At 35.9% G+C, this 26,961-nt stretch overlaps 2 protein-coding genes across 8 annotated transcripts in view; one reads left to right on the top strand and one right to left on the bottom strand.

Annotated features, from left to right (window-relative positions):
• Rexo5 (RNA exonuclease 5) overlaps positions 1–18,921 on the bottom strand; it is a 23,590-nt gene extending 4,669 nt beyond the window's left edge. The window contains exons 1-16 of one of the 4 annotated variants that reach the window (XM_026402447.2): positions 18,850–18,921; positions 18,313–18,454; positions 16,546–16,658; positions 15,447–15,573; positions 14,349–14,445; positions 11,659–11,802; positions 10,410–10,498; positions 9,208–9,323; positions 7,875–8,013; positions 7,638–7,732; positions 6,480–6,582; positions 4,286–4,368; positions 3,609–3,726; positions 3,395–3,499; positions 2,874–3,011; positions 133–225 (exon numbers count right to left, since the gene is read on the bottom strand). In XM_026402447.2, the coding sequence (XP_026258232.1) occupies positions 133–225; positions 2,874–3,011; positions 3,395–3,499; positions 3,609–3,726; positions 4,286–4,368; positions 6,480–6,582; positions 7,638–7,732; positions 7,875–8,013; positions 9,208–9,323; positions 10,410–10,498; positions 11,659–11,802; positions 14,349–14,445; positions 15,447–15,573; positions 16,546–16,658; positions 18,313–18,450 (1,698 nt within the window). In that variant the 5' untranslated portion in view covers positions 18,451–18,454; positions 18,850–18,921. The other 3 variants (XM_026402446.2, XM_026402444.2, XM_026402445.2) reach the window with 3 other exon arrangements.
• The window catches only part of Eri2 (ERI1 exoribonuclease family member 2), a 17,196-nt gene continuing 9,094 nt past the window's right edge, over positions 18,860–26,961 (top strand). Inside the window, exons 1-9 of one of the 4 annotated variants that reach the window (XM_026402449.2) lie at positions 18,860–18,932; positions 20,823–20,890; positions 20,981–21,059; positions 21,545–21,672; positions 22,321–22,477; positions 23,689–23,789; positions 24,194–24,275; positions 24,865–24,953; positions 25,145–26,949. In XM_026402449.2, the coding sequence (XP_026258234.1) occupies positions 20,864–20,890; positions 20,981–21,059; positions 21,545–21,672; positions 22,321–22,477; positions 23,689–23,789; positions 24,194–24,275; positions 24,865–24,953; positions 25,145–26,482 (2,001 nt within the window). In that variant the 5' untranslated portion in view covers positions 18,860–18,932; positions 20,823–20,863 and the 3' untranslated portion in view covers positions 26,483–26,949. Of the gene's footprint in view, positions 18,933–20,822; positions 20,891–20,975; positions 21,060–21,544; positions 21,673–22,320; positions 22,478–23,688; positions 23,790–24,193; positions 24,276–24,864; positions 24,954–25,144; positions 26,950–26,961 lie in introns of those variants that run through there. The other 3 variants (XM_026402448.2, XM_026402451.1, XM_026402450.2) reach the window with 3 other exon arrangements.

Raw genomic sequence — 26,961 nt, 5'->3', positions numbered from 1 at the left:
AGACTCTCCATCAGAGTCTCATGCCTGGGTCTCTCTAGGACATTTTGTATGTCATGAGGCACTATAAGATACAGGCTGTGTTGGTCAGGCCTAAGTGCAGGGGCTGCTTTCAGCTTTCTCTGACCACCTTACCTTTATTTGTACACCTTCTACCAGAACGCCATTCAAGGACTCTATGGCCAGCTGGGCAGCTTCCAGGACTTCATACCGTATATAGAGATGAGGCTGCAGAAAGACAAGTTTTCTTCACTACTGCTTTTCAGCACAAACTGCTAGAGAAAGAGTTGGGAAAAGGACCTGAACTACAGTGGCCAAAACCATCAGAATGAACGCCCTTGCTATACTGGGCTAGACAGCTGGTGACTACAGATGGTCCAGGAATTGGTTCTTGGACAATGACTAATCTTTATTTACCATTTGAACTCAAAGCCCACTGCCCTGGGTTGTATGGGGAAAGCACTAACAAATTCCTTATTACAACTTACTTTTTATAACATTATAAATCACTAAATTCTTTAAAGTTCACAGGCAGAGGTTCCAATTTGTTTTATTAGCTTGACTTTAGACAGGTAGTCTTCTTATAAGCTTAGACAGGCCAAATTCTTCCAAAGTCTAGACCACATGTTCCATCTGCTTTTCTATTTGCTGACTCAAGAGTACCTAAATCTTTTGTGATTTTCTAAGCTATAGCATCATCATGGAGAAAAAGCATTTCCCCCATAAAAAGCTTTACAATGATCTCGCAAAGATGACACCAAAGGCAATCAAAGAAAAAATATACTGGACTTCAGTAAAATTTAAAACTTTTATGTAAAGGACACTTGATGCACAGTGTCAAAAGGCAACACACAGAAGGGGAGAAAATATTTGCAAATCATACATCTAATAAAGAACTAGTATCCAGAATTTACTAAGAACTCCACAACAAAAACAACCCAATTTAAAAGTGGGCAAATACCTCTATAGATACTTCTCTAAAGATCTACAAATAGCCAATGATATTCAACGTCATTAATCATTAGGGAAATGCATGGAGAAATTAAAACCCTTGTTCTTTGCTGGTGAAAATGGAAAATGGTGTAGCTTTGGTGGGAAATAGTTTGGTGGTTCCTCAAAAAATTAAACAGGATTACCACATAATTCATCAATTCCATTTATGTGTATATGCAAAAATAACCAAGTACATAGAGTTGAAGAGATACTTGTACAAACAAAATATGGTATACACATAGTGGTACTTAGTCTTATAAAGGAATGAAGTTCTAATGTATGAATGAACCTAGGCATCATACTAAGTGAAATAAGCCAGACACAAAAGATTAAATAATGTATGATTCCATTTATGATACATATTGAGGGATAAAATTCATAGAATTTTACAGAAATTAGCTGAGGTTACAATGGGATTGGGGAGGGGATAATAGGGAATTATTATTTGGAATGATGAAAAAGTTAAAGGTTAAAAGGTAAATCTCATGTTATAATTTGCCAAAAAAAAAAAAAAAAAAAAAGCCTCTAGAAAAGACTATATATCCCCCAGTCCATCTTTTATATGTATTTTTAATCACAGAAAAGACATAAGATAGATTTGGGAAAAGCACATTTGAGTATCTGGGACTCTTTAGATCAACTGAGGTTTTTATATCTTTCAATTGTTATTAATGTAGCAGTTTCAGGTTGCCTGGTTCCAAATTCCAAAGATACAAAAAATTTACAGTGAAGTCATTATCTAACCCCTTTCCTCAGCTACCTAGCTCCTCTTTCTGGAGAGCTCCAATAAACTCACTGCATGCTATTCTATAGATTAATAGTATTATACTATATCTTTTAACTCTTTTCATGGTTTCTTCCCTATATCTACATAATGCACTTATTCAGAATGTTATTACTTCAGATATCACCAATTTGTACTCATTAAATAATACTGATATGAAAATGAAGATGGAAACTTAATCGTTAAAGTTTTATTTTTTTTTCAGTTGTAGATGGATACAATACCTTTATTTTATTTATTTTTATGTGATGCCGAGAACTGAACCCAGTGTCTCACATGTGCTAGGCAAGCACTCTACCACTGAACTACAACCCCAGCCCCCACCACACTTTAAGAATTTAAAAAATTAAAAACAAAACAAAAAAAAAAATAGAATGTAAGGAAATAAAATAATTAGTGTAAATTGTCTAGAAACTAACTGTAGGTGTGTAATTATTTTTTATTCCACAAAATAATGAGGTTATGGCTTCTCAGCGTCACAGTTGCTGTGTGTGCGGAGGACCAAGCTAGCTTGCAATAAACACCTCTTTGCTGCTTAAAAAAAATAATAATAATGAGGTCACATCAATAGATCTTAAATCAATCCACTGTTAGAAAAGAATGTTCTTTGTAAATCCTGGTATAAAAAGTGCCAAATTCTCGAGTGCGTATTAAAGCTCTTCTATACTTAAAGATAGATATTTTTTCTAGCTATGAGTCTACCTTACAGTTGATACTTCAAGATATATAGAAGTCATAGTTCTTTCTGAAAGGGAACTTTGTCATTTAAAACTGAGCACAGTCAGAAGGCTCACAGGCTACATCCAACCAGACATTTTCTGTCCAGCTACATAATTTTTAAGAAATTTGGAGCCAACATGAAAATTCACATATTTCTCAATTCCCAAAACAAAACCAAAAAAAAAAAACATACTCCAAATCAGAAAATCAGGCAATGCAAGGTATACATTCTTACAGGTCAACAACTGCTCGCTCCTACCAGACAGTTGAAGACAATCAAGCTCACTTCACTAATCTGTTATCTGCATGGTTCCAGAAATCATCTGAATTTCTAAAACTGATCTAGAAGATCAAAATATGAATTTTCTCATTTCCTTACCTGATGCGTTTCAAGAACAAGAGTCATTGTACGAACTGGGCCAAAGCTCTTAAATAGCCTCTTCAGAGCCCTTAGGTTACAATCTTTGCTAAATGGTCCAGCATAGATAGTTGACATCTCTGTCCACTTGATCCGCATCTATATGAAAATAACAGAATATAAGGAAAAGGTGGATGTGGAAAGAGAAATGAAATTTGAGTCAATACATGGGATAATTCCACCTCAAATTTTTTTGACCTAAATACTTGGCAAATATACAAGATTTTATTTACAAGGATTTTCAGTTCAACATTAGAAATATTTATTAAAATATTTTAGGAAAATTTATTAAAGCACCATAATACCGTCAATAACAGGTATACCATATAGTGAAAAACTATGCATCCTTTAAAAATGAGAAAATAAGATACACAATGGTTTTAATGAAAAAAAGTCACAAAACAGTGAAAAAAATCTGTCATAAAAGGCTTGCATTACTTTCCTTTATTAAAACTATTGTTTAACAGAACCCATCTACTTACCCTTTTGTTCATTTCCTCAGTGAGGAGAGGTGAAAAAGGCTCAAAAGAGAACTGAACAATACTGAATGGGTGGAAGTCGACTTGCCTTCTGGCCTGCTCAAAGACCTGCAGAAAACAGCAGAGCCTAGGTGAGGTAGGAGCCTCATACCCACTCTATTGTGGCTCTAGGACGGTGCTCTGAATGCAACCTATGAAGGCACAAGAAGTCACTCACCTCTTTATTTGAGAGGCACTTAATAGTTTCACAATTTTTAGAAGGGAGTTCAATATTATCTGTCTCTCGGGATAAAAAAAGGAGCTTCTGATCAACTGAATCTAAACATTTCAAAACACTGTAAAGAGGCAGAAAGGAAAGAATAATTGTTTTCCATATCCTGACATTCTTTATACCTACAACATTTCTTTGCAACATATATTCAAATTTAACTACCATTAACAATTTAGTTTCTCAAATGCACTAGTCACATGAGATTAATGGTTACCACCCTAGGTATCACACATATAGAACACTTTCATCATTGCAGAAAATAGAATTAGACAGTGTTGCTCTACAGGAAGGGAGGGAGGGAGGGAGGGAAGACAAGACACTCCAAGCCTTCTATCAAAGTTTGGGCCCAATCCTAAGGATCTTATACATTATTTATTGGCAGGAGTCAAATCCTTTGAGTCTATTTTGTTTTTCCTAATGTGTGGTATATCAAGGTTGTAGAGTGAGTCTTCCAACCAAAATACCAACAAGTCTATCATCTCCAATGCTATTTAGTTCAATGTACTAATCTTATTATTTTGTAAATTTAGTCACTTAATTTTATACTAGCCCCTAGATTCAGAAAATTATAAATTAGATTCTCCATCTGCCTTTGCTCTTGTTTAGAACTGGAAAAACATCACCTTTTGTATGTGTACTGAAACTTTTCTCTTATATTTCTTATTTCTTGGTCTCTCCATAGCTCCTCCAGATTGAGTTCTGCAATCTAAAAGAAAACAACATGATAAATTTTAATTTCTTGCAAAGCATTTGAGGTTAAAAGAAATACAACACCAAAACCAACTCAAGCTTTGTTCTGTTTATTTTGACCAGGCTTTGCCACTGCCAATCTTGGGCTGGCTTCAATAGTTACCAGATGGTTTCTGGCTGTGCAGTCAAGAATAGCAATCTGTTACCAGCCACCAATATTAAATGACATGCACCTTTTGGAATTAATAAGATTGGCTTTTATAGCAACATTAGGAAAAAAAAAAAAAAAGGCTAATTAGTTTAATGAACAAACATGAAAAATCTACCCTAATTGATTTTTATTCTTTTTCCATAAAGTGGGGGTCTACCTGGCAATTGTGATGCTAAAAATATACAATTAAAAAATTACTTAGAATTATGATTTAAATAAAAATGAAAAAGTACAGAGTTCACTGACACCTACGATCATTTTTACCTATTAGTAATAAATTAGTATGATGCATTTGTCAAAATGAATGAAACAATATTGGAATGTTATTATTAACTGAACAAACTTAGTTCAGATTTCCTTAGTTTTTAATCCAAGTGAAATATAATTTTTACTAGAAATCAAGCACATTCTCCAAAAGTGGTCTGAGAACGCTTGGGGTTCCAGAGACTCTGCAAGAATGAGTTTAAGAGGTCTTCCTTTCTCCAAATGCACAACTCAACAGACTGAATATAGACACAGAAATGAAAACCTACCTGTATTCCATTGGTATTAAAGATTTGCAAAATATGTAAAACATTTTCCCACTAATTTTTGAAAATGCTATTTTCTCTTGATATTTTTTACTTATGGTATTTTCTATTGATATATTTCTATTTCTATTGAATATAAATAAGTATTAAAGATATTTTTCTCATATTTAATTTCTAATATGGTAAGTATTGATATATGGTCCACAAACAAAAGTTCTTTAAAGATAAGGAGTCTTGAGACCATCAAGTTCTCGGAACCCATGTTGAGGTGGTTTGGGGAGGGGCTAGCCCTCATGTCAAATCTAGTCATATTATACTGGATCACAGCTGGGCCCATTGTCGATACACTGTGTATAGTTACTTTTGCACCATAACAGCAAGTTGAGTCTAACTGTGATAGAGACGAAGTCTACAATATTTATTATCTGGCCTTTATGGAAAATAAAGTTTATTGAACCTTGGTAAAAAGCAAACATGCTTTAAAAGCTTAAAGTCCTGGTTTGAATTCTGGTTCCACCAGCCAGTTATTTAATTTTTTAAAACTTCAGAATGCTACTGTATGACACTGGAATAATTTGTCTCACTGGGCTGCTGTGAGGATTAATTAAGATAATGTCTATAAGGCGTATTAGAACAGTGAACTTAGTAAGAGCTCAGTGAATGACGACTATTACATTTATGAGCCCAAATAAGATCTTTTAGAATGTCTTTATACCACAGTGACATAGAATTCTATTAAGTTACTATTTTACATGGATTACAATTTATTGCATAACAGTCACAATGGAAGTTATTGTGTAAATTATAGTTTAGAATGCAGTATAATTCTCTAAGAAACTATTCTCTTCAATGTCTCTTATGTTATTCTAATCTATATACACTGACATTAAAACAATAGTACATCCCACATTCCATTTGAATAGATCAGAAATCTGACAGACTTATTTTGTAATTATTAGCATCGGTTACAATAGTCACTGCCAACAACATGGTGCTTAATATATTCAAGACATGGTGCTAAGAGGTTTATACACTGTCTCTCATTTCCCTCATCAACATCCCAGAGAATTGTGTATTCCCAACTTAGAAATCTAGAGACAAGCTGTTCGGACAAACTGCCTACATGATACAACTAGATTCTGTAGAGACTGTATTTAAAAAACAAGTAAGCACAACTTCAGAGACTATATACTTTATTTTACCACTGCATTATCCTTATGATATGGGTCTTAATTCCAAACGCATGCTCAGCTCAATCACACATATTTATTTATTTAGAAAGAAATGTATAAAATTTATATATATATTATACCATCTAGGTATATGGTCGTTTGCCTTTCTTAAAATTATGGGACTGGATCAAACACACTGATCAAAGATACTAACCTTCTTTGGGCCATACTTGAGAAAATATTGAGCTAATTCAAGGGTCGCTGTAGCATCCTCTGTGGCATCATGACCATTTCCTTCCGAGCACTGAATATCCTTCCTGGAAAGTCAAGATAAAATTGACATACCTGGGAATATTTTATTCTGACTAACCCTCCAACCCTGAGAGAGGCGCTGAAAATGCAGCTTTGTTTCATACCAAGCGTATCATCTGGACAAAAGGCTACCCAACAAAAAGTCTAATCTACTCCCCTTGGCCAGCAGTTCCTTTTCTCATTTCTTAGACAAAGCAACTGTTTTCCAGAAACTTTTCCAGAATTTTCCAGAAACTTTATTTACATTCAGGTGTTTATATGCACATCCATATCGTATCAATGCCTTCCTCTGCAACACCAGTTTATTCTAAGTAATTTCTTTATTTTGTTTTTGTGCTACTGACTATTATACCACTGAGCTATATTCCCAGTACTTTTTATTTTTAGATAGGGCCTCACTAAGCTAGCCTCAAACTGCTCCTTCCCAAGCTGCTGGAATTATAGGCATGTGCCACCATGCCTGGCTTATGCTAGGTAACTTCGTAAGAGGGGTCTCCACATTAGCACAGATGCAACCATTTTTTTTAATCAAAATGTTCATTATTTCAGATAGAAAAAAAAGAAGCTGGAAATGCTATTTTGAACCATGTTATATCAAACATCTTTCTACATGTATTGACACACAGAATGTAAGTTATATTTTGAAAATTCGGCTAACTTTTATGTTATTGCCTGTCTGGCTCTACCCATCAAGCCTCCTCAACTGATTATAAGTCCTGTCTCCATAATTTTTGCATTTCATATGAAATGAAAGGAGTCAGGTATGGTGGCAGTGACACAGTGACTCAGGAGGCTGAGATAGGAGGATCTTGAGTTCAAAGACAGCCTTAGCAATTCAGTGAGGCCCTAAGCAAATCTGTCTCTACAGAAAAGGGTTGGGGGGTGTGTGGTTAAGCACCCCTGGGTTCAATCCCTGGTACCAAAAGAAATGAAAGGAATAATATTTACAAAGTAAAAGGGAGAAAAGAGACCTTGAATATTGTAATATGTACTATCAAATGTTATGCTAACTTGTGTGTAATTTATCAAGACAATATTGCAATAGATCAAATAAACATACCCCAAAATAGCTTTGGCTAAGAACTTTAGCTTGAATCTTCTGCCCTGCTCTCTGGCATAAAGCAATGAGGTATCAATAACATACGGATGAATCATCTGAGGAGGAAAAAGAATAGAATGAGTAGCATCTTATGCTAAAGGCAAAAACCACTGGGTTGGGGGAAGAGCAATGCATTGGATTAGAGATGAAGCAGAGCATGCATTTATAATAGACAATGTCCTAAAATCACATACGCACTTTCAATGCTCCAAGATCAAGGTCTAAGGAATGACCAACTAACACCGCATCAGGAGGAAGCAGTGCTTTTAACTGCCTCTGAACGTCTTTCAATTTTGTCTTCACTGGGTTAAGCATCTTCTTTGTGATTCCTGAATAGCTTTCAATAAATACAGAAAGGGACAGACCAAAATATTAACAAATTTTTCTCCCCAAAAAGTCTTTAAAAAGAATAAACATTTTCCTGTGTTCAAGGTACAAAAGGTTGCAAATACAAATAAGTAGAGGAAATTAACAGTTAGCCATAATCCCATTAGAGATTATCACTATTTACATTTTAGTAAATATCCTTCCATATTTGATACACATTTATTCATGAATATAATTTACAAAAATGCAATCATAACTCATGTACTGCTTTATAACATGCTTGTCACTTTAAATATATCATAAGTTTCACATAACACATCCTTTTATCTTTTTAAGTGTATTCCATTATATGCATGACTTATTAGAATTAAACCTTTACTTTTATATATTCCCATATTTTGCAATATTATGACAAATGTGCTTGTGCATACATCTTTGTTAATGGGACAGTCTATATAACTATCATGTCTCATGGTCTCTCTATGCCTAAGTAAGCAAAAATCCATATCTTAAAGGATGGAAACAGTAATGTTTCAATGACTTTTTCTTTGCCTAATTACTATTGAGTACATTCTGAAATTACATGCTAATCTTTGGGAAAAGACTAAAATTTTGAGCCTCAACATCTTTTATGGAAAAAAATTAGTTTTTTTTTTTTTTTTAAAGAGAGAGAGAGAATTTTTTAATATTTATTTTTTAGTTCTCGGCAGACACAACATCTTTGTTGGTATGTGGTGCTGAGGATCGAACCCGGGCCGCACGCATGCCAGGCGAGCGCGCTACCGCTTGAGCCACATCCCCAGCCCAAAAATTAGTTTTTTTATGAGGGTTCAAGGCAGATTTAGTAGTAAGATCACTTGACTGCCAGATGTTGTCTTCAGATTTTCAGGTCTTACCAGAAAGCAAAGCTCCCTCCAGTTGTTTGGCAGTTAATGAAGAGTACTGGGGATTCTAGGATAAGGAAGATAATATTTTGCTGACAACATCACAAGAATATTAGAGGACAAGAAGGGCAAAAACATTACCCATTAACTGTATGTGAAACTTCAATATTAAAATATCAAGGTATTGCCCAAACTTTTCTGATATTAGATAAGGAGATAAAATCTATGTAAACAGAAGCTATGAGCCTTTCCTGTTAAGTCTTATTCCATTCTATCTAGTTTGAGAGCTCTAAGAAAGCTCAAATAAAAATGAAAAATACCAGGTGACGTAGTCTATAATCTTGTCATCAGGTTTGACCAATTCATCCATAAGACATGATCCTCCTTCAGCAACCAGTGAGATGCGTGTTAGTTCTCTCCCCTTGGATGTGATGCACTGAAAGATCAGAACAGTCAGGCTGCTGAACTATAAAACCTATTGCTTCCTCTCATTCACAACTGCCACCTAGCCTCAACCATCATGGTCCGTGCAGCAGTGGCAAGATGTATACTAGAGGATCCAAGATGAATAAAATTAAAGCTAGGCAGGTCACTGAATGTAATAAGCAGTGAAGTACAATTTCTCTGGGAAATGATGTTCTCAAGGAAGATGAATAGAAATAATAACTATACCTACCATTTATGGAAAGTATATTATATCTAGTATTGTGGTAAGTACAACTAATAGCTTGTTTTGTGTATGTGTGGTACTGGAGATTGAACCCAGGGGCACTTTTACTACATCCCCAGCATTTTTTTTTTTTAAAGATAGTTTTGCTAAATTGCCTAGGCTGGCCTTAACCTTGCAATCTTCCTGCCTCACCTCATGAGAAGCTGCCATTGGAGGCATGCCCCACTGTGCCCAGCTCAGATAGTTTATGAGGTAGCTTTTTTTAAAATCCCAACTTCAAAGAGAGAAGCTGAGGCTAAGAGAGGTTAGGGGACTTGTTCAAGGAGATATAGACACCAACAGCGAAGACAAAGACACACATCTTGATTGTGTCAAGACTCCAAAATATTATCTGTTAGCTACTCTAAGAATTAAAGAACATAAATGTTCCTGAGTACTGAAAGATGCACTTTGAAAGGAGTTACTAAAATTAGGCAAACCAAAACAGTGCTAAAGCAGGAAAATCCTACTTCTAATCTTCAATGTGTAAATCTGAACCAAACCAAAATACTAAGGCAGAGTTTTCATAGCAACAACAATAAAATACCTGTTCAAATGACAGGTGTAAACCTCGAAATAATGTGTAAAGACTTACCTAAACAAAACAACTAGCTGAAAAACTTACATATCTATTTTTCACAGATTCACATTTCCTAAAATATACATAAAAGGGCCTATTTTCAGCTATTTAAACTGAATACTGGAACTAAATGCATTCATTCACTAGTCTATCAGAAACTGTCTCATACTAACTTCCAGTTTCCAATATTCTAGCTAAAAAAAAAAAAAAAAAAAAAACCAAAGAGTACTTACCATTTCACAGTCAAGCCCAAAGAGAGGGCTGTTATCTGTTACAGATCCATTACATTTGGTAGTTATAAAGTTTTCACAGTCAGGAGAACCTAGCAAAAAAATAATATTTGCCTTTAGAAATTAGAGATGGTAGTGAGGTGCAGTGGCCCAAGCCTGTACTGCTAGTGACCCAAGAGGTTAAGACAGGAGGATTTTTGTGGTGCTGGGGCCTAAACTCAGGGCCTTGTCCATGCAAGATAAGAACTCTACCAACTGAGCCATATCCCCAGCCCCAGGAGGATTCTCAAGTTCAATGCCATCCTCAACTTAGCCAGACCCTGTCTCAAAATTTTAAAAAGGGAGAACTGCCTGGGGAATTTAGCTCAGTGGTAAAGTACCCAAAGGTTCAATCTTCAACATAAGCACACATACACACACACACACACACACACACACACACACACACACACACACACACAAAGACTAGAAATGGTAAACATCACTCTAGATTCATCTAGGCAAACAAAATATCAAATATATTTCCTAGGCACCTTCTCTATATTAAATAATTATAAGAAATCAAAATATGGTTTAGCCCAGAAAAGGCAACCCCAAATCTGAGAGGCATTATACTTGCTACTCATCTATACATCAATGGCAATAATGCCAAAAAATTACTAAACAAACAACATGCTATGCACCTTTTATACACCAACTGACCTAGTCCTATGTAACTGATCAAGATTCTGAGCCTAGTCCTGCTCTATTAAAGAAATGAGGCATTAGGTATTAGAAAAATGTTAAAGACAGGGCTGGGGATGTGGCTCAAGAAGTTGTGCTCGCCTGGCATGCGCGGGACGCTGAGTTCTATCCTCAGCACCACATAAAAACCAAATAAAGATGTTGTGTCCACAGAAAACTGAAAAATAAATATTAAAAAAAATTACCTCTCTCTCTCCTCTTTAAAAAAAAAGAAAAATGTTAAAGACATACTGAGAAGGAATGAAAGAATATGGAATGAGAAAGAGCGAAAGGCAATAAATATTAAATATTTAATGTTATTTAATATCATTTTCATACACTATCTTAAATAATCACTTTACCAATCATGGTTTATATCCCTTAATTTGAGAAACAATGCACTTCAAATATTTTCTTGTAAAATATGAAAAAGTAAAAATCTCCCATTTGGAAAGTAGCCAGAAAAATGAACTTTCAGCAACAGTACTTAAATAAACTGTTACCAACATTAGATTACATCTAAGCCAACCTTGTAATGGAAAGTTAAAAGTTTTCATTTCCTCCTCTGTCAGAAGGCATCGAAGCAAGCCCACTTTTTTAGAGCCATACTTTTGAATGATAGGGTCATTCTGGAGGTTGATGTTAGGTTTTGTAATGGCAGACGGTAAAGATCCTAAAACAAAGAAATACAACAGAATGTATGTTAGGATGTCTAAGAACCTTATGACACGCATCCTAACATTGTTGAAGACCCAGCCCCAGCTTTCAAGGGCAGCTGCTATCTAATACAGTTGTAATAATACAAACAGAATAAATCCCAATGAAATATAAAAATAAAGGCTATAAAAGAAAGAATGAAGATTATGCTTTAGGCTCAAGTGGTCAGAGTTCAAGAGAGGAAAAGACAGAAGCTGAGTCCTAAGTGGAAAAGGCAGAATTCTGATACTGGTGTTAGTCCTGTATGTTATAGTGCCTACACAATAGTCCATTCTAGCAAATCTACTCCATCTACTCAAACGGTCATCTACTATAGCTATCTACTCCAGTAGCACCATCCTACTCCTTAATTAGAAGCTATCAGTGTTTGAGTTAAGGATGTGGACCTGGCTCAAGAAGAACTAATGTAAAGAATAACCAATAGTCCATAGATATTCCTTGTGGAAACATGCTAAAATGGGACATTTTAGCAATGCTAATGGACTGCCTATCTTAAAAATTTTAACTAGAAAATATAGAGACTTGACCAATTAGAAGACAAAAGAAAACACATAAGTTGATGTTATGAAAGGGATGGAGAACAGCTCTTAAAGCCAAAGTGTCATAAGCAGAAGAAGACGTTCTAGGTAAGACAGAAATATATATAACTTGGCTTGGCAGTGACTAGACCACTAAGAAGAAAAGATCTGTATGCGAGTGGAGTGTAAGAACCAAGACTGAATGAAAATGATGAAAGAAAGACTATCACATGTGCATGCCAGGCCCAAAAGTTTGACCTCTGGTCATTCAGTAAGTAACTGGGAGCAATAGAAAGTTCTTGAGAAGGGAAGCAACATAATAATTTAAGAAAGATCAACCTCCAATATTTGTGAAAAAAATGCAGTAGAAAGAAACTAGAAAAAGCTTTGTTGGGGAAAAAAATTATGACTCATGTCTAGAGCAAGATGCTAGAAGGGACAGTGGAAAAGGAATAGACATAAATACAAGAAAAACTGGTACAGAATGGTGACAATAATTCAGTCAACAAAATACTTATAACTGTTTATTACATGCTCAGCATTGCTGTAGACACCAAGAATTCCAGTGAACAATACCAACAAAATCTCCTATTGAACTTAAATGATAGTGGGGAAGATGTATTAAATAAATATTAAATATTTAATACATCAGGTGGGGATAACAAACAGAGTGAAGTATAGGAGGGGGGCGATAAGGATTAGCAAGGCATGAAAACTGTTTGTCAAAGGTCTCTGATAAAGTGACATCTGAATACAGATTTAATAAGGGAATAAGCCATGCAGGCTGGGGGACAGGGAGCTATAAAAACAAAAACAAAAAATGTAATTCTAAAATTCAAGACTGGTGTCTTCAAGAAGTGTACCAAGAGAAGATAGGACTTAAAGACAGGAGCCCATTATTTGGGGATGAGAAAAATTTTTTACCTATAAAAAATTTGGGGGGACAATGGAATATCCATTAACAATGTCCATCAGGTAGATGAAAATCTAGAGATTATAGAAATCATCTATGAAGAAATCATCCATGAAGACTGATAAGTAAATCTATAGGAAATGGCATTAACCTGCCTCTCCAGCTTCATCTCTACCTCCTAGCCCCCTCAACATTCCCAGTTGCTATTCTTCAAATTTCTTTTTTCTATTTTTCTTTCAAATTAAGATTTTTATTTGAGCCTAAAATCATGATGATTCATGATTTATTGAAAGATATTTAAAATACAGTGTATGTTAAATCAGACACAGCTTCAAATTAGATAAGGGCATCTATCGGAGAAGGAAACAAAGGAAAGGTAGAAAATTAAAGATGTTGAGATGAAGGATAATAGGAAGCACTGTTCTTAAGGACATGTGAAGGAATCACTGGTTATTCTTCACTTTTTTTCATGTTCCTTCAGTGCAATTATACATTATTTAATTATTTTTGAACACATAAAATGTAACTGGACAATATTTATCTTTACTGTATGTATGCTCAAATAAGTTCTATTCTATCCTTCCACTCACCTCCATCCCCCCAAAACAGAGTTAGCTTAACTTGCTGGCAAGATATAATCCACATCTTGAAACACAGCTATTATGGATAATATATACTTTCAAGAAACTTTAATTGCTGAGTCTATAGCTCTTGCTGGAACTAGGAGCATCTATATTTCCCATTCATCACTCAAATAGTTATTAGTAAGTGTTCCCAACATTAGTTAAAGGCAAAATCTTCCTCTGCCCCTGTATGCTAGTACAAAGATCCAGTCATGGTTCAGAAATTATTCACAGTAATTCTTAAGACTCCAGTGTTAGTGATATCCGAGTATCCTTAGCTAGAGTTTCTGAGCTATGACCCTGGCAGTGGTTTCTATGTATAACCGCCCTACGTACCTGCCCATTTTTTTCCTTAAAAAAAAAAAAAAAAAACCTTCTGACTCAGCTAGTCAAAATTCAGTTTTCTTGCCTGCATTAATACACTTGATAAACAGAGTCATAGTCATACCTTCGATGGTCTTAGGCAGATATCCAGCTGTTTCTTTATTTTGTAGCCCAATAATATCAGCTAGAAAATTAGATGATGGAGGAGGCAAGCGGAATTTCTGAAATTAAGATTTTTATAAAAATGTTTGAGAGCAGTCGAAATAGTATGAATGGTCTAGAATTTTGTTAGCTCAGTGCAATGAAAGGTCTAGACCTTAACTGTTTGCATTGTAAAATAAAATCCATTTCCTTAATATGGAAGTGACTTGGTAAACAAAGCCACATTGGTATTAATAACCACCTGCTGGAAATTTTGTCTTTCATGTTACACCTTGTAAAAAAAAAAAAAAAACAAAAAAAAAACAAGGAGAAACATTATACAAATGTACAACATTTTTGTATTTTCAAAGCTCTTCAATATTTATTATTTCACTGGACAGCATTTAAGGTAGTGAAAACAGATAATAATAGGATAAAGAGGGTGAGAGCTCTAGCCCTAAGTTTAACCTTCACTTTTTATAGCTGTAACTTGATCAAGTTACTCAGTTTCTTAAGTAAAAAACAGGGATAAAAACTCTTATAGGATTATTGTACAATTAAAAGTGATGAATGCAGTATGATTAATATAGAATTTAATATATAGGAAGTGCTTCATAAAATGGAGACTCAGGGAGATTAAATTAGAGTTAATCAAACACCTTCAGAAGTAAATGGATAAAAGAAGCCACTAGGGAATGGAGGCAGCTATGGGAAAATAGAGCACATGCCTTTTCAAGATGACAGCTGCTATTCAGTTCTGCATACCCTTCCTAAGGGGGCCCAATCTTATGATTTTTTTAAAGAGGTAAAAAAATAAAGATTTTATATAAACTTTATAATCTGAAAATATCATACCCCAAATTAAATAGGACAATATCAATCTGGAAGATACAGACTATAATTTATAAATAAGTGTAAGAAAATCAGAGAGAAATCTAATATCATTAACATGAGGCCTCTAACTCTCTATATTCCCTGCCATTTGTTAGGCGGTCATGAGGCATGTTTTCAGATACATGTATTAGTCTTAAAATGATATGACCTAACTCACCCCCTCTAATACAAAGTTTTCTTAACTTACGTGTTTGAAGGCTTTTCGGAGAAATCCAAACTCCAAATAGAACCTGTAGAAGTGTAGTTGACTCATCCCTTGAAGGATAACAACCACTATTCTCTTCAGTTGGCTTTGGTAAAGAAGCTGACACCACCTATTAAAAAAATCAAATCAATCAGCTCAGAGTGATACTCTAAGACAGTTTCAGGTATACTGAAGGAAAGTATGAAAAAATTAACAGGGATAGCTAAAGGAATTTTTTATCACCCACTGACTTCCTGGAATTGGAAGTCATTATTACAGAGAACTCAAAGATCTCTTAAGACAAATATTTGTTTCATTCAAGTAAAATACCAATGGAAACACAATGCTTTAAATTCACTATCCCATTAAGATTTGCTTTAAACCAGAACAAAGCTCATTTTATAAAGACTCATCCCAAGATCTCAACCTACATGCAGCCCCTCCTAAACCAAGTAATCAAATGACTGACTTCCAGAAATTCAATTTTAGATAAATTGACAAACTTACAGTACAGTTTTTATTGATATGGAAGGTGGCTTTTGAAGTATCTAGCCAATTTGTAACAACCTCCCCCAGTGAAATGCAGGTATTTACAAATTTTAATTTTGTTGGTATAAAATTAATTAGTATATAATTTGTTGGTATAAAAACAATTTTCAAAAGATAATAAGTCATAAGATAATAATGGCATTGACTATCAGAATAGCAAAATTCTCTTTGCTCTTTATTCATAAAACAAAATGACAGGAACTACTAACATATTATCAGGTTATTTCTATGGTTCTACACCATGGGGAAAGAAATAAAATATCTAAGGGAAGCAGGTCAGATGGGACACTGGAGCATACACACCTTATCTAAAGAGGAAAACCATTACTCAGCTTTGACAAATACTTACCAAATGGAGAGACAGAGTCAGTTGCTAGATTTTTTAGTTTTTTAAAGACATCAAAAATCTTGATTTTAGAAATTCCCAAATTTAACTGATGGCAGCTATTACTAAAAAATTATGATGAGGATACACCGAATAATAGATGTTGGTAAGCCAGACATAGCCCTTTAGATACTAGTTTGAGACCGTTGATCTACACACATCTCATACCTGGGTTTCTCAATATCCGGTTTACCCAGAACTGCATACTTCAGCAACTCACATAACTGTTCATGGGTTACTTCACAGTTTTCAGCAATTAAAATGCTAGCCAATCGGGCTCTCTGCAAAGGGGCATCGCAAACCATGATGATCAAGAATGGAAATAAAGCAAGGCAAATAATCATTCTAGTTTCTCATTAGTTTTACAATCATAACTAAGAATTCTAATTGAAAATAAAGCCCTAAAATAAGCTGTGATATTATTATCATATTTAATAAACATTGTTGTAGAACCCGAATTATACTTGGTTATGTTCTAAAAATATTAGGATGAATAAAATGCTTCATGCTCTCAAGGAGTCATCCCACTAAGGAAAGAAAAATGACAGGTAATTACAACATACCATGAGTGCTATTACAAATATGGGACCAAAAGTTTCAGTGACAGAAAAGCACTGGGGCTGGGCCTTGAAAATAAAATGTCTGTCCCATTGGAAAGAATATTGTGTCCAAACAGGTAGTATGGTTTGACTGGGGCCAAGATTGCATGTTGCAGTTATCGCAGTATGAGGGAAAGGACACAGCAACTAGATCATACTAAGCTAAGCAGTCAGCCAACAGGAAGTTCAATGAATCTCCCACCTCCTTAAGAAAACTTTGCACTTATATCTGGTTATCAAAGTAGTTCATGGTTGTCATGGTTGTTATTAAAGACTCAGAAAATAAGAGATAGGTAATAGATAATAGAAACACAATAGATAAATATGAAATCCATGTGTACAACTCATTTTTTATGTCTGGAAAGCATAATTGAGTGTAGGGGTCAGGAATTCAAACCTTGGGAATCATACTACCAGAGTTCAAATATCAAGTTCTATAATCTTGAACAAGTGTCTTAATTTTTCCAAGTCTTACTTTCCTGTAAGTGAGTAAAGTATAATTCTATCCATGAGATTGCTAGTGCAGCATATTAAGTCTATGTGACATAAGTAAATAGACAGTTATTGCTAAATTTTCTCCCATGGCCTTAAGTTAATATTGAGCACCTGCTATTAGCCAGATATAGTTCTGAACACTTAACATGTATTTAATCATTGAATTCAATTATTTAAGTACTACACTTCTCATTTTATAATAAAGAAATGAACAGGTAATAGAACAATTAGAATACAGACTACAAGGCCCCAATTCTATTCATCTTTTTACTATCCATTCCCTATCATTTAATGTAATGAATCTTTCCCTATCATTTAATGAATAGCTTGTTAGATAATAACTGTTAGGGATTATTATCTATCTGAAAAAAAAAATTCCATATTGATAACACTTACCTAAAAATTTTCAAGATAAATTCCTAGTCAAATAGAGCAGGTAGATCTTTGGGTAAATATTGCTAACCAAATGTATGAGATTAAGGTAGAGATCTACGGTTAATGAAGAGTCTGAATGAAGTAAGTTTGGCTGTCATCATTATTATTCCTCTACTGGAACGCGAACTGCAAGGAGCGCAATTCCAATTGTGTGTTTCTGTGCACGAGGCTATTCCCAGAACTTCGAAAGCCTCCTGGCATCCTGAAGACCTCAGTTAAGAATGTGTGCCAGGCACTGTGCAAGTTTTAAAAAACAGCCCACAAAGTGGAAAGCAGCACAATATCATTCTCACTTTACCGATGAGCAGAGCCCACTCAGCAAAGGCAATGGGAGGGTGAGGCGGATCCCGGTTCGAGACTCCGAAGGAGGCTGGAATGAGGGGTCTGTAGGCTTCCCTTTGCTCACCTTGGGCTCGGGCTGCCTGTCCACGGGATCGGAACGGGATATCCTCGCCTCGGGGGTCCCGATCAGCTTGCTGGGGACCCGTCTCCTCTTCCTGCCCTTCCTGGGGAGCCTCCCGGTCTTCTCCTTCTCTGGCTCCATGATTCTGTGGGGAAAGACAAGCTACATCTGACAAACCTCGACGACCCCATTCCCCGGGACTCGAGGCGCCCCTCGTTCCCCATTTTACAGAGTTTTCCCCGTCGGCCCTCGGTAGCCAGGGTGCCAACGCGCCTCCCCTTCCCGCGGACTCGCCCACCACCGCGCGCCCCAACCGTCTGCCTCCCGAGGCCGGATTCCAAACGGCTCCCTAACGCCGGCCACGCCGCCGGCCCGCTGGCAAAGACGGAAGGGGGCGCTCCCTAGCAGCTTCCCCGCCTAAAACCACTCCCACAACCCCGAAGTCTCGGAAACGCGCGAGAAGCGAGGAACGGAGCTCCAGGCGCTGCGGCCGCCTCTGCCAACGCCGCCGCCTCAGCCGCGCCGGATGTTTGAACGGACCGGAAGTGGGGGTCAGTGGACTTCCGGCAGCTGGACGTCGGAGAACCCGGAGTGTTGGGGATGGCAACCAAGCGCCTGGCGCGGTACGCTAGTGGGTTTTCCGCGGTGCCAGGGAGGGTGGTCGCTCTGGGTCCGGCGCAGGCGTCCCGGGCAGGGCTGCGCTGGCGGCGTCCGCCGTGGCGGCCTCTGTTCTCCTCATTCTCGGCGTCCGGGATCGGCACGCTTTGAAAAGCTCCTGCCGGAACCTGGGTCTCCAGCCCCAGGCTGCGCTCCGCTAGGCGGGAAGGAGCCCAAGGAGCCCCGGCTTTCTCTTCTCCGTGGCCTGGAGCCTGCGTCTGCCCCTTGTAGCCTTGGGAAAACCACGGGACAGTGACAGCCCCGTGTAACTTGTTGGGAGGTCCCAGGCCGGCGCCAGTGCACCTATCATGCCTTTTGTCGCACCACTAACGAATGACCCAGTTAACTTGTGCTGCCTCAGCCTGGGAGTCGCTGCGATTACAGGCGTGCGCCACCGCGCGCCGCCAAAACTGTCCACTTGACAAGTTACCCATTTTCTCATCTAAAAAATGTGGGGACCAAAAATGTCTGCCTCCTAGAGTTGCTAGCTAAATGAGTTCACCGTGTATGTTTAGTACCTGCTGTGTAGTAACAGTAAATGCTAGTTATTAGTTATTCCCAAATTCCTACCCTTACCTTCCACCTCTTAGCAGCAATAACAACAAAGCAAAAATACAAAACAGCACTACAACAGTTAAAAACTCTCCCTGCCTCTCAGAGTCTCACCTTGAGTACTTGTTGTGGAATGCTGACCTTGGGGTAGAAAGCTATCCTCAGTGTAGAAAGCTGTCCTTGTCTTGATGCCAATCCAGCAAGAGAAAATGGTCTTGAGAAGGAAAAAGGATGGTTTATTGCTTTGCTAGCAAAGGAGAACCACGCAGGCACCTGTCCTGAAGGAGCTGCCCTATTACGGGACAGCAGGGGTCTATATACAACTGAATATACAGCCTGTTTCAATTCAGCATCATCCAGTCACAGCAATTATACACAACTTAACTTAATTATCGTCATCTTAATGGCTCGTCATCTTAATGGCTCGCTGGCCTCACCTCTCAACCATTCCTTCTGGCAAAATGCCAGGGGCCATTCCGACTCTGCTGTGGCTCTCCACAGCCCTGTGTTCATATTTTCTCAGAATTGTGCTGTATACATAGCAAAGACTTGAAAAAGGAAAAAAAAAACTAAAAAAATAACTAAAGCTCTTCAGTGTTTCTGTACCCCTACAATCATGAGTTCCCCAACATTACTGTAAAATACAGGGAGCAGATAAAATTAACCTAAGTTTGCTAATATGTGTTTGAGGTCTATGTAGGTAAAATGACTACTAAAAATCAAAAGAGGATGACAGCCCAGCCGCTCAGGAGGCTGAGACAGGAGGATCATGAGTTCAAAGCCAGCCTCAGCAACTTGGAGAGGCACTAAGCAACTCTGTGAGACCCTGTCTCAAAATAAAATATAAATATACAAAAAAGAGGATTACAGTACAAGAACCCAGGTCTTTTTATTTTTTATTTTTATTTTTTTTAATTTGTTTTAATTAGTTACACATAACAGTACAATGATCTTGACATCACATTTGAATCAAATGGGGTATAATTTCTCATTTTTCTGAGTGTACAGGTTGCACAATCTCACTGGTCATACAGTCACGTATATACATACAGGAAAACTAGTGTCTATTTTATTTTGCTGTCCTTCCTATTCCCCCTTCCCCTCCCCTAAGGAGACCATCATCATTATACAGATTATATGTATGATGATGTGAAGTGGGAAAAAAAAAGAAAAAGTACCCAGGTCTTTCCTCCCAAAGTCTAGTTTAGTTTCTCTTCCATCAGAGCACATTAAGGAGTACTTTGCCATTTGCCCAGTAGTGTGAATGGGTTCATTGATCTTATTGGGTTGTTTTACATTTTTAGGCAGCTTGGATTAATTAGGAGAAAATCAGTTGCACCAGCAAATGAGAAACAAGGAAGAAGCAAATCCAGTAAGTAATGCGCTTAATTTCTTTACATTTTGTAGCCTGTATTTTCACCACTAATAAAGCATAAGAACACCCTGATCTTTTGCAGAGCAGTTGTATGACTACTTAATTGTGATTGATTTTGAATCCACCTGCTGGAATGATGGGAAACACCACAATAGCCAGGAAATAAGTAAGTCTGGAATTCCAATAAATTCCAAACAAATTTAGCATTAAGGAAGTCATTTTAAAGTTTATAGATATAAACCAGCCAATAGTTTAGGAGATGGTCTATGAATTGGTAGTTTTATATAAAACCTGTCTTTATTTAAAAACAACAAAATCCCAAATACCTAAATGTATCATTGTGTAAAATAATTGTTTTAGAATTATATACAAAACCTCAAATACATAGAAACTAAAACAATTATTTCAACTTCCATATGGTCTTCATATTTAATTGTGGAACTATAGAGATGAATATGATTTCAGTATTTTCAGTATTTTTATTTATGGTTTATTGTTACTTCATATCATACTCCTTTGGTCTCTTATTATGCTTTTATTGAAATTTATTGTTTAATAATTCTATTTTGACAATATATGTTTAGTTTAAAATGACTATAGCATTGTTAAAACTTGTATATTCAAGTGTTGGTTGATAATTCTTTGATTTAGTTGAATTTCCAGCAGTATTGCTGAACACATTAACTGGAGAGATTGAATGCGAATTCCATGCTTATGTTCAGCCTCAAGAACATCCAATCCTTTCGGAATTTTGCATGGAGCTGACAGGCATAAAACAGGTATGATGCAAATTTTAAGATTCATAAATCAGTTTTAGAAAAAAAAAAGTTGCTATAAAATATTTGGTTTTTCAATTACATTGACATTTTCCTAAAATATAGGAAATATGACGTTCCTAATTTAACATCTTTCTCTTGTTTCTGAAACAGTAAGGGTTTTATTGGGTTTTAAAATACCATTTGGTATTTTATTTATTAAGTGTTAAGAGAAATAATGTCCTCTCCCAAAATCCACTGGGATATTTAAAAATTAGAATTGTGTTATAAACATGACGATCAAGTCTGGCTCTACAGCTCAGTGGTAGAGTGCTTGCTGAGCATGTGGAAGTCCTGGATTTCAGTCCCCAGCATTGGAAGGGGAAAAACAAAGAAATGATCCTAAGGAAATGAAGTAACTCAAATTTATCTTTTATTTCTGTCAATCTGGATTTAATGATTATATTTCTGTCCAATTTTAGATTTATCAACCAAATTCTTATCTTGGTGAGTTCTAATCGTTAAAGAACTCCTGTGTATCTTAACATTTTTTCACTGGATAAATTCTTTGCCAGTTAGAACCTCTTTGTTATATCCTCCCATATAATTATAATGTCTGCTTAATAATTATAGAATTTGATTGTTGAATTCAGATTTTGTGACTCTAATCAGGCTCAAGTTGATGAAGGAGTCCCTCTGAAGATTTGCTTATCTCAGTTCTGTAAATGGATTCATAAGATTCAGCAACAGAAGAAAATTATTTTTGCTACTGGGGTTTCGGAGCCTTCTACTTCTGCAGCAAAATTGTGTGCATTTGTTACTTGGTCAGGTAAAAAATAATAATATTTGAGTTATTCCTGTAAACCACAAATGGGTAGCATTATAACGATGTCAATTTTTTTTTTAATATATACTTTTTTAGTTAAACATGGGCACAATATCTTCATTTTGTTTGTTTATTTTTATGTGGTGCTGAGGATAGAACCCAAGGTCACATGTGCGAGGTGAGCGCTCTGCCACTGAGCTACAGCCCCAGCCCAACGATGTAAATCTTTATTGCTAATTTTCTACTTAGTAATCTAGAATTATACTTTTTTTCTTTTCTTTTTTTGGTACAGGGTATTGAACTGAGGGGCACCACTGAGCTACATCCCCAGCCCTATTTTGTATTTTATTTAGAGACAGGGTCTCACTGAGTTGCATAGCGCCTCGCCATTGCTGAGGTTGGCTTTGAACTCGAGATCCTCCTGTGTCAGCTTCCCCAGCCACTGGGATTACAGGTGTGCACCACGCCCAGCTACAATTATACTTCTTAACCTGGACCAGGAAAATAAATTCAAGTTCCTCACAGTGTTAACCAAGAAAAAGTAAATTTGCTCATATCTTTAACATTATGATACTGGATACCTTAAAAATATAAGCATCAGCTTTTAGAATCTTTCAGGGTTCTTCTGAATGTTCTTCTGAATTCAGACAATGATTCATTGAAAACTCATTATGGTATTTTCTGTATCCTTTAGAATAAAGAGTCATGAGGTCACATCCTTTGCTTTTATGCATTGATCCTTACTAATATAGATATTAAGAAAAAAAATGAACCATTTAACATAGGTCTTTGTATGACCATGATAAATTAATCAATTAATTGCCATTAATAGTCATTGATAGCAGTACAGCACCCTTGATAACATAGATTGATAGTCATAGTTGGATTCAAGTTGCTGTAAAATATTTGGTTTTTCAATACGTTAACATATTCCTAGAATATAAGAAATATGACATTCCTAATTTAACATCTTGTTTCTGAAACAATAAGGGTTTTATTGGGTGTTTAAGAAATCATTTTGAAACTTAGTTACCAATGTAATTTCTTTAATAATAAGTTATTTAAAGGAATAAAAAGCATACATGTTATTATTAGTTATTAGAAGAGCAATTTAGCCTTACTGTACTATTTTATATCATCTTCCATATTTATTTGTAAGTGGAAGGAAATTCTGACGTAAATAACTTTGTTCTGTTTTAATTTGCTTAATGCAGACTGGGACTTGGGGGTTTGCCTGGAGTATGAGTGTAAAAGAAAACAACTGTTAAAACCCGTGTTCTTAAATTCCTGGATTGATCTCAGAGCAACTTACAAGGTAAGAGTGAAAGGCAAGGGCATGTTCATTTTCCTTCTATTGAAAAATGATTACATTATTTCCCATACATGGTATTGGTATTTTCTTTGGGAATATTCATATAAATATGACTTTTAAAACAATACAATAGAAATAAGCATATTTCAGGGGCTGGGGATGTAGCTCAAGTGGTAGTGCACTCACCTAGCATGGGTGAGACACTGGGTTTGATTCTCGGCACCACATAAAAATAAAAATAAAGATATTGTGTCCACCTAAAAAAAAAAAAAACTGAAAAATAAATATTAAAAAAAAGAAATAAGCATATTTCAAATTCAATAGAACTAAAATTATGAAAAGTAGTTAATATCTAGCCTTTCAAGTAGTAATAACATTTTTAGCTATGTTTTCTTTGATTTGGTCAGCTCTTCTATAGAAGAAAGCCAAAAGGACTAAGCGGTGCCTTGCAGGAAGTGGGAATAGAATTCTCAGGACGAGAACATTCTGGTTTGTATAAGTGGCAAATCATTTTATTATGTAACTCAATTAAGTGTTGTAAAAAAACTTAATAAAACTTCATTTTTTGATAATGCCATTTAATAATAACAAATATCCTTCAACCTAAAAGTTGCTCCTAATCTACACAATTCAAATTGTTTCTGTTTTTGGTGTTACCAATTTCATGAACTATTTAATGTAAAAATTGCCATCTAGTGGCTTTCTAGTTGCTAAAAAGAATGAAAAGAATTAATCAGTCAAATCAAATGGAGATGTTAAACAAGTACCCAAATGATACAGTGGATTAGTGAAAGAACTGAACAAGGCTATTCACAAATCATGGTTCCTATAGAATGCCAGTTACATTTTTAGTAACTGAAACAAATTTTTACTTCTTACTCTGCAAATCTAGGAGATCTTCTCTTTCATTGATAATGTGGCCATAGCTTTCCACAAGACCAGTTTATTGTGATTAAAATTTGTAGGTGATTATAAAGTTAACATATGCCCCAATTTTATTTAAGTGGTAATTTTTTCTTCTTGCTGTTTTTTTCTTTACACTACTACTGAATTCAGTGTTTGATATCTATTTCCTCAGGGTTGGATGATTCTCGCAATACTGCTCTTCTTGCTTGGAAAATGATCAGAGATGGGTGCCTAATGAAAATTACAAGGTCCTTCAACAAGGTCAGTGGTATATTCCCTTTTTATTCTGTTATCTCAAACTCCAGAGTGGGTTCACTGAAATGTGGATTTCATATGTGTGATAATTTATTAATAGATGACATATTTCTTTTTTGTCATATCACATAATTTCTGCTGAAGAAAGTATAAATGCAGAATTTCTAAAGCTGTCGGATTTGTCTGTGGAATCGTAGGTTCTCACAAAGAAGAATCCCAACATTCTGGCCAGAAATTTGAATACAAATCAAGAAGAAACATCTGCCTGCAACATTAGCATCCAGGGTTCCAATATACATGATAGAGAGCCTAAAAATACAATAAGTGCTCATGAAAAGGTTCAAATGAATTTAGTTTGTGTGAATTCCCCTATAACAGTACAAAAGGATCAGTTACAAGTAAAGAACAATATAAAAGCCGGTCCTCACAATGTCGAAAGTTGCTTATCTGTTTTTAATACTAAGCCCTCTACATCTTTGGGACAGTTGCAGTCTCCCAGCCTAAATTCATCTATCTATGTGCAGAAGCAAAAAAAAAATGAACATCTTGTAGTTAATACCAAATCTAAGTCTTCAACATTTAATTCAGAATTGGTACTTGTCTCTACTACCATTCCTTCTGTTAATCATGTTTCTGAAGTGGAAATGAGTTCTACTCTTGACTCTTTGCCTATGTTGGCTGAATGGGAAGACATAGTTTTACTGCCAGCATCTCAACCTGAGGAAAATATAGATAGTCTACTTCCTATTAGTGACACAAATGTAGAGACTTCACTTAGTTCTGGAGAAAGAGTAATGGTTTTAAAAGAGTCAGAAGTGCTGAGTCATGAAAATTTTGGAGGCATCAAGAAAACTTTAAAGGAATTGGAGACCACTAAGTCCATTGTGTATAAGAGTCCTCACACTACTATTTATAATGTAAAAGAAGCTAAATATCCAGGTTCAGATGTGTCTGCCTTTAAATTACCTGAACGCAAATTATGTGCCTTTAATGGTGTTAATGCCAGTGCATCTCATCCTTCAGTTTTGGGGAAACATCCTCTTTCTTTAGGTGTCTCTAAAAGGAATTCATCTAGTCCCCCAGTTTTCCCACCAGCAAAAAAACAGACCTTCACTATTCATGAAGAACAGCCAGCATCATCTGTTTGCTCCCCAGGAAAAAGTTCTTGTCAGAAGGTTGCCCCCGCTGTATTAACTTCTGCAGTGAATCCACAAGAGCCTTGGAAGAGTGGGAAAATGACACCTCCCTTATGCAAGTGTGGCCGGAGATCTAAGAGACTTGTTGTTTCTAACAATGGACCAAACCATGGAAGAGTCTTCTATTGTTGCCCTATTGGCAAATACCAAGAAAACAGAAAGTATTGTGATTATTTTAAATGGGAACAAACACTTCAAAAGGAAAAAGCCAACAACACGCTTCTATCTCATTCCTCAGGGAGACTCACTTTTAGTTCTCCAGTAACAAGCCATATTCGTGATAGTAATTGTCTTCCTACTAAAAATTCTTTGAGACTCAGACCTTCAATGAGGAATTGATAAATTTTCTGTACAGTTAAACTGTTTTTACTTTTAGGACAACTTTTATGTGACTTTTAGTGCAGGAAAGATAAAAAAGTATAGTGCTACAAGTTATGGAGTCTTACCATATCTGAATTCTGTAGACTGTATTGTAGCAGATACACACACGCACTCACACAAGCACACACACACATACAGAAAGAAAATATATTTCATGCCTTCCACTTTCACTCACCATTTGCTTAACAATTGCCTTCTGTTTGTTCAGGTATGAATCCTAATTACTCCTTAAATTCCCAAACATGAATATTCTGGTACTATCTTACACATTTTACTTATATTTCATATAATAATGTTTGCTGAATTTTCATGCCTCCTTGAAGAATGACCAAATATTTTATAAACTGTATTCATTAGGTTAAATAATCAATAATAGTACATGATATTTATTTTTCTAGTTAGACCTTGAAACAAATTATAAGCTATTTTTAAATTAT

The sequence above is a fragment of the Urocitellus parryii genome, chromosome 9 (genome assembly GCF_045843805.1).
Source record: "Urocitellus parryii isolate mUroPar1 chromosome 9, mUroPar1.hap1, whole genome shotgun sequence".
In the NCBI taxonomy this organism is placed as follows: Eukaryota; Metazoa; Chordata; class Mammalia; order Rodentia; family Sciuridae; genus Urocitellus; species Urocitellus parryii.
Note: the sequence above shows the minus strand (reverse complement) of the source record. Positions and strands in the feature narration are given on the sequence as shown.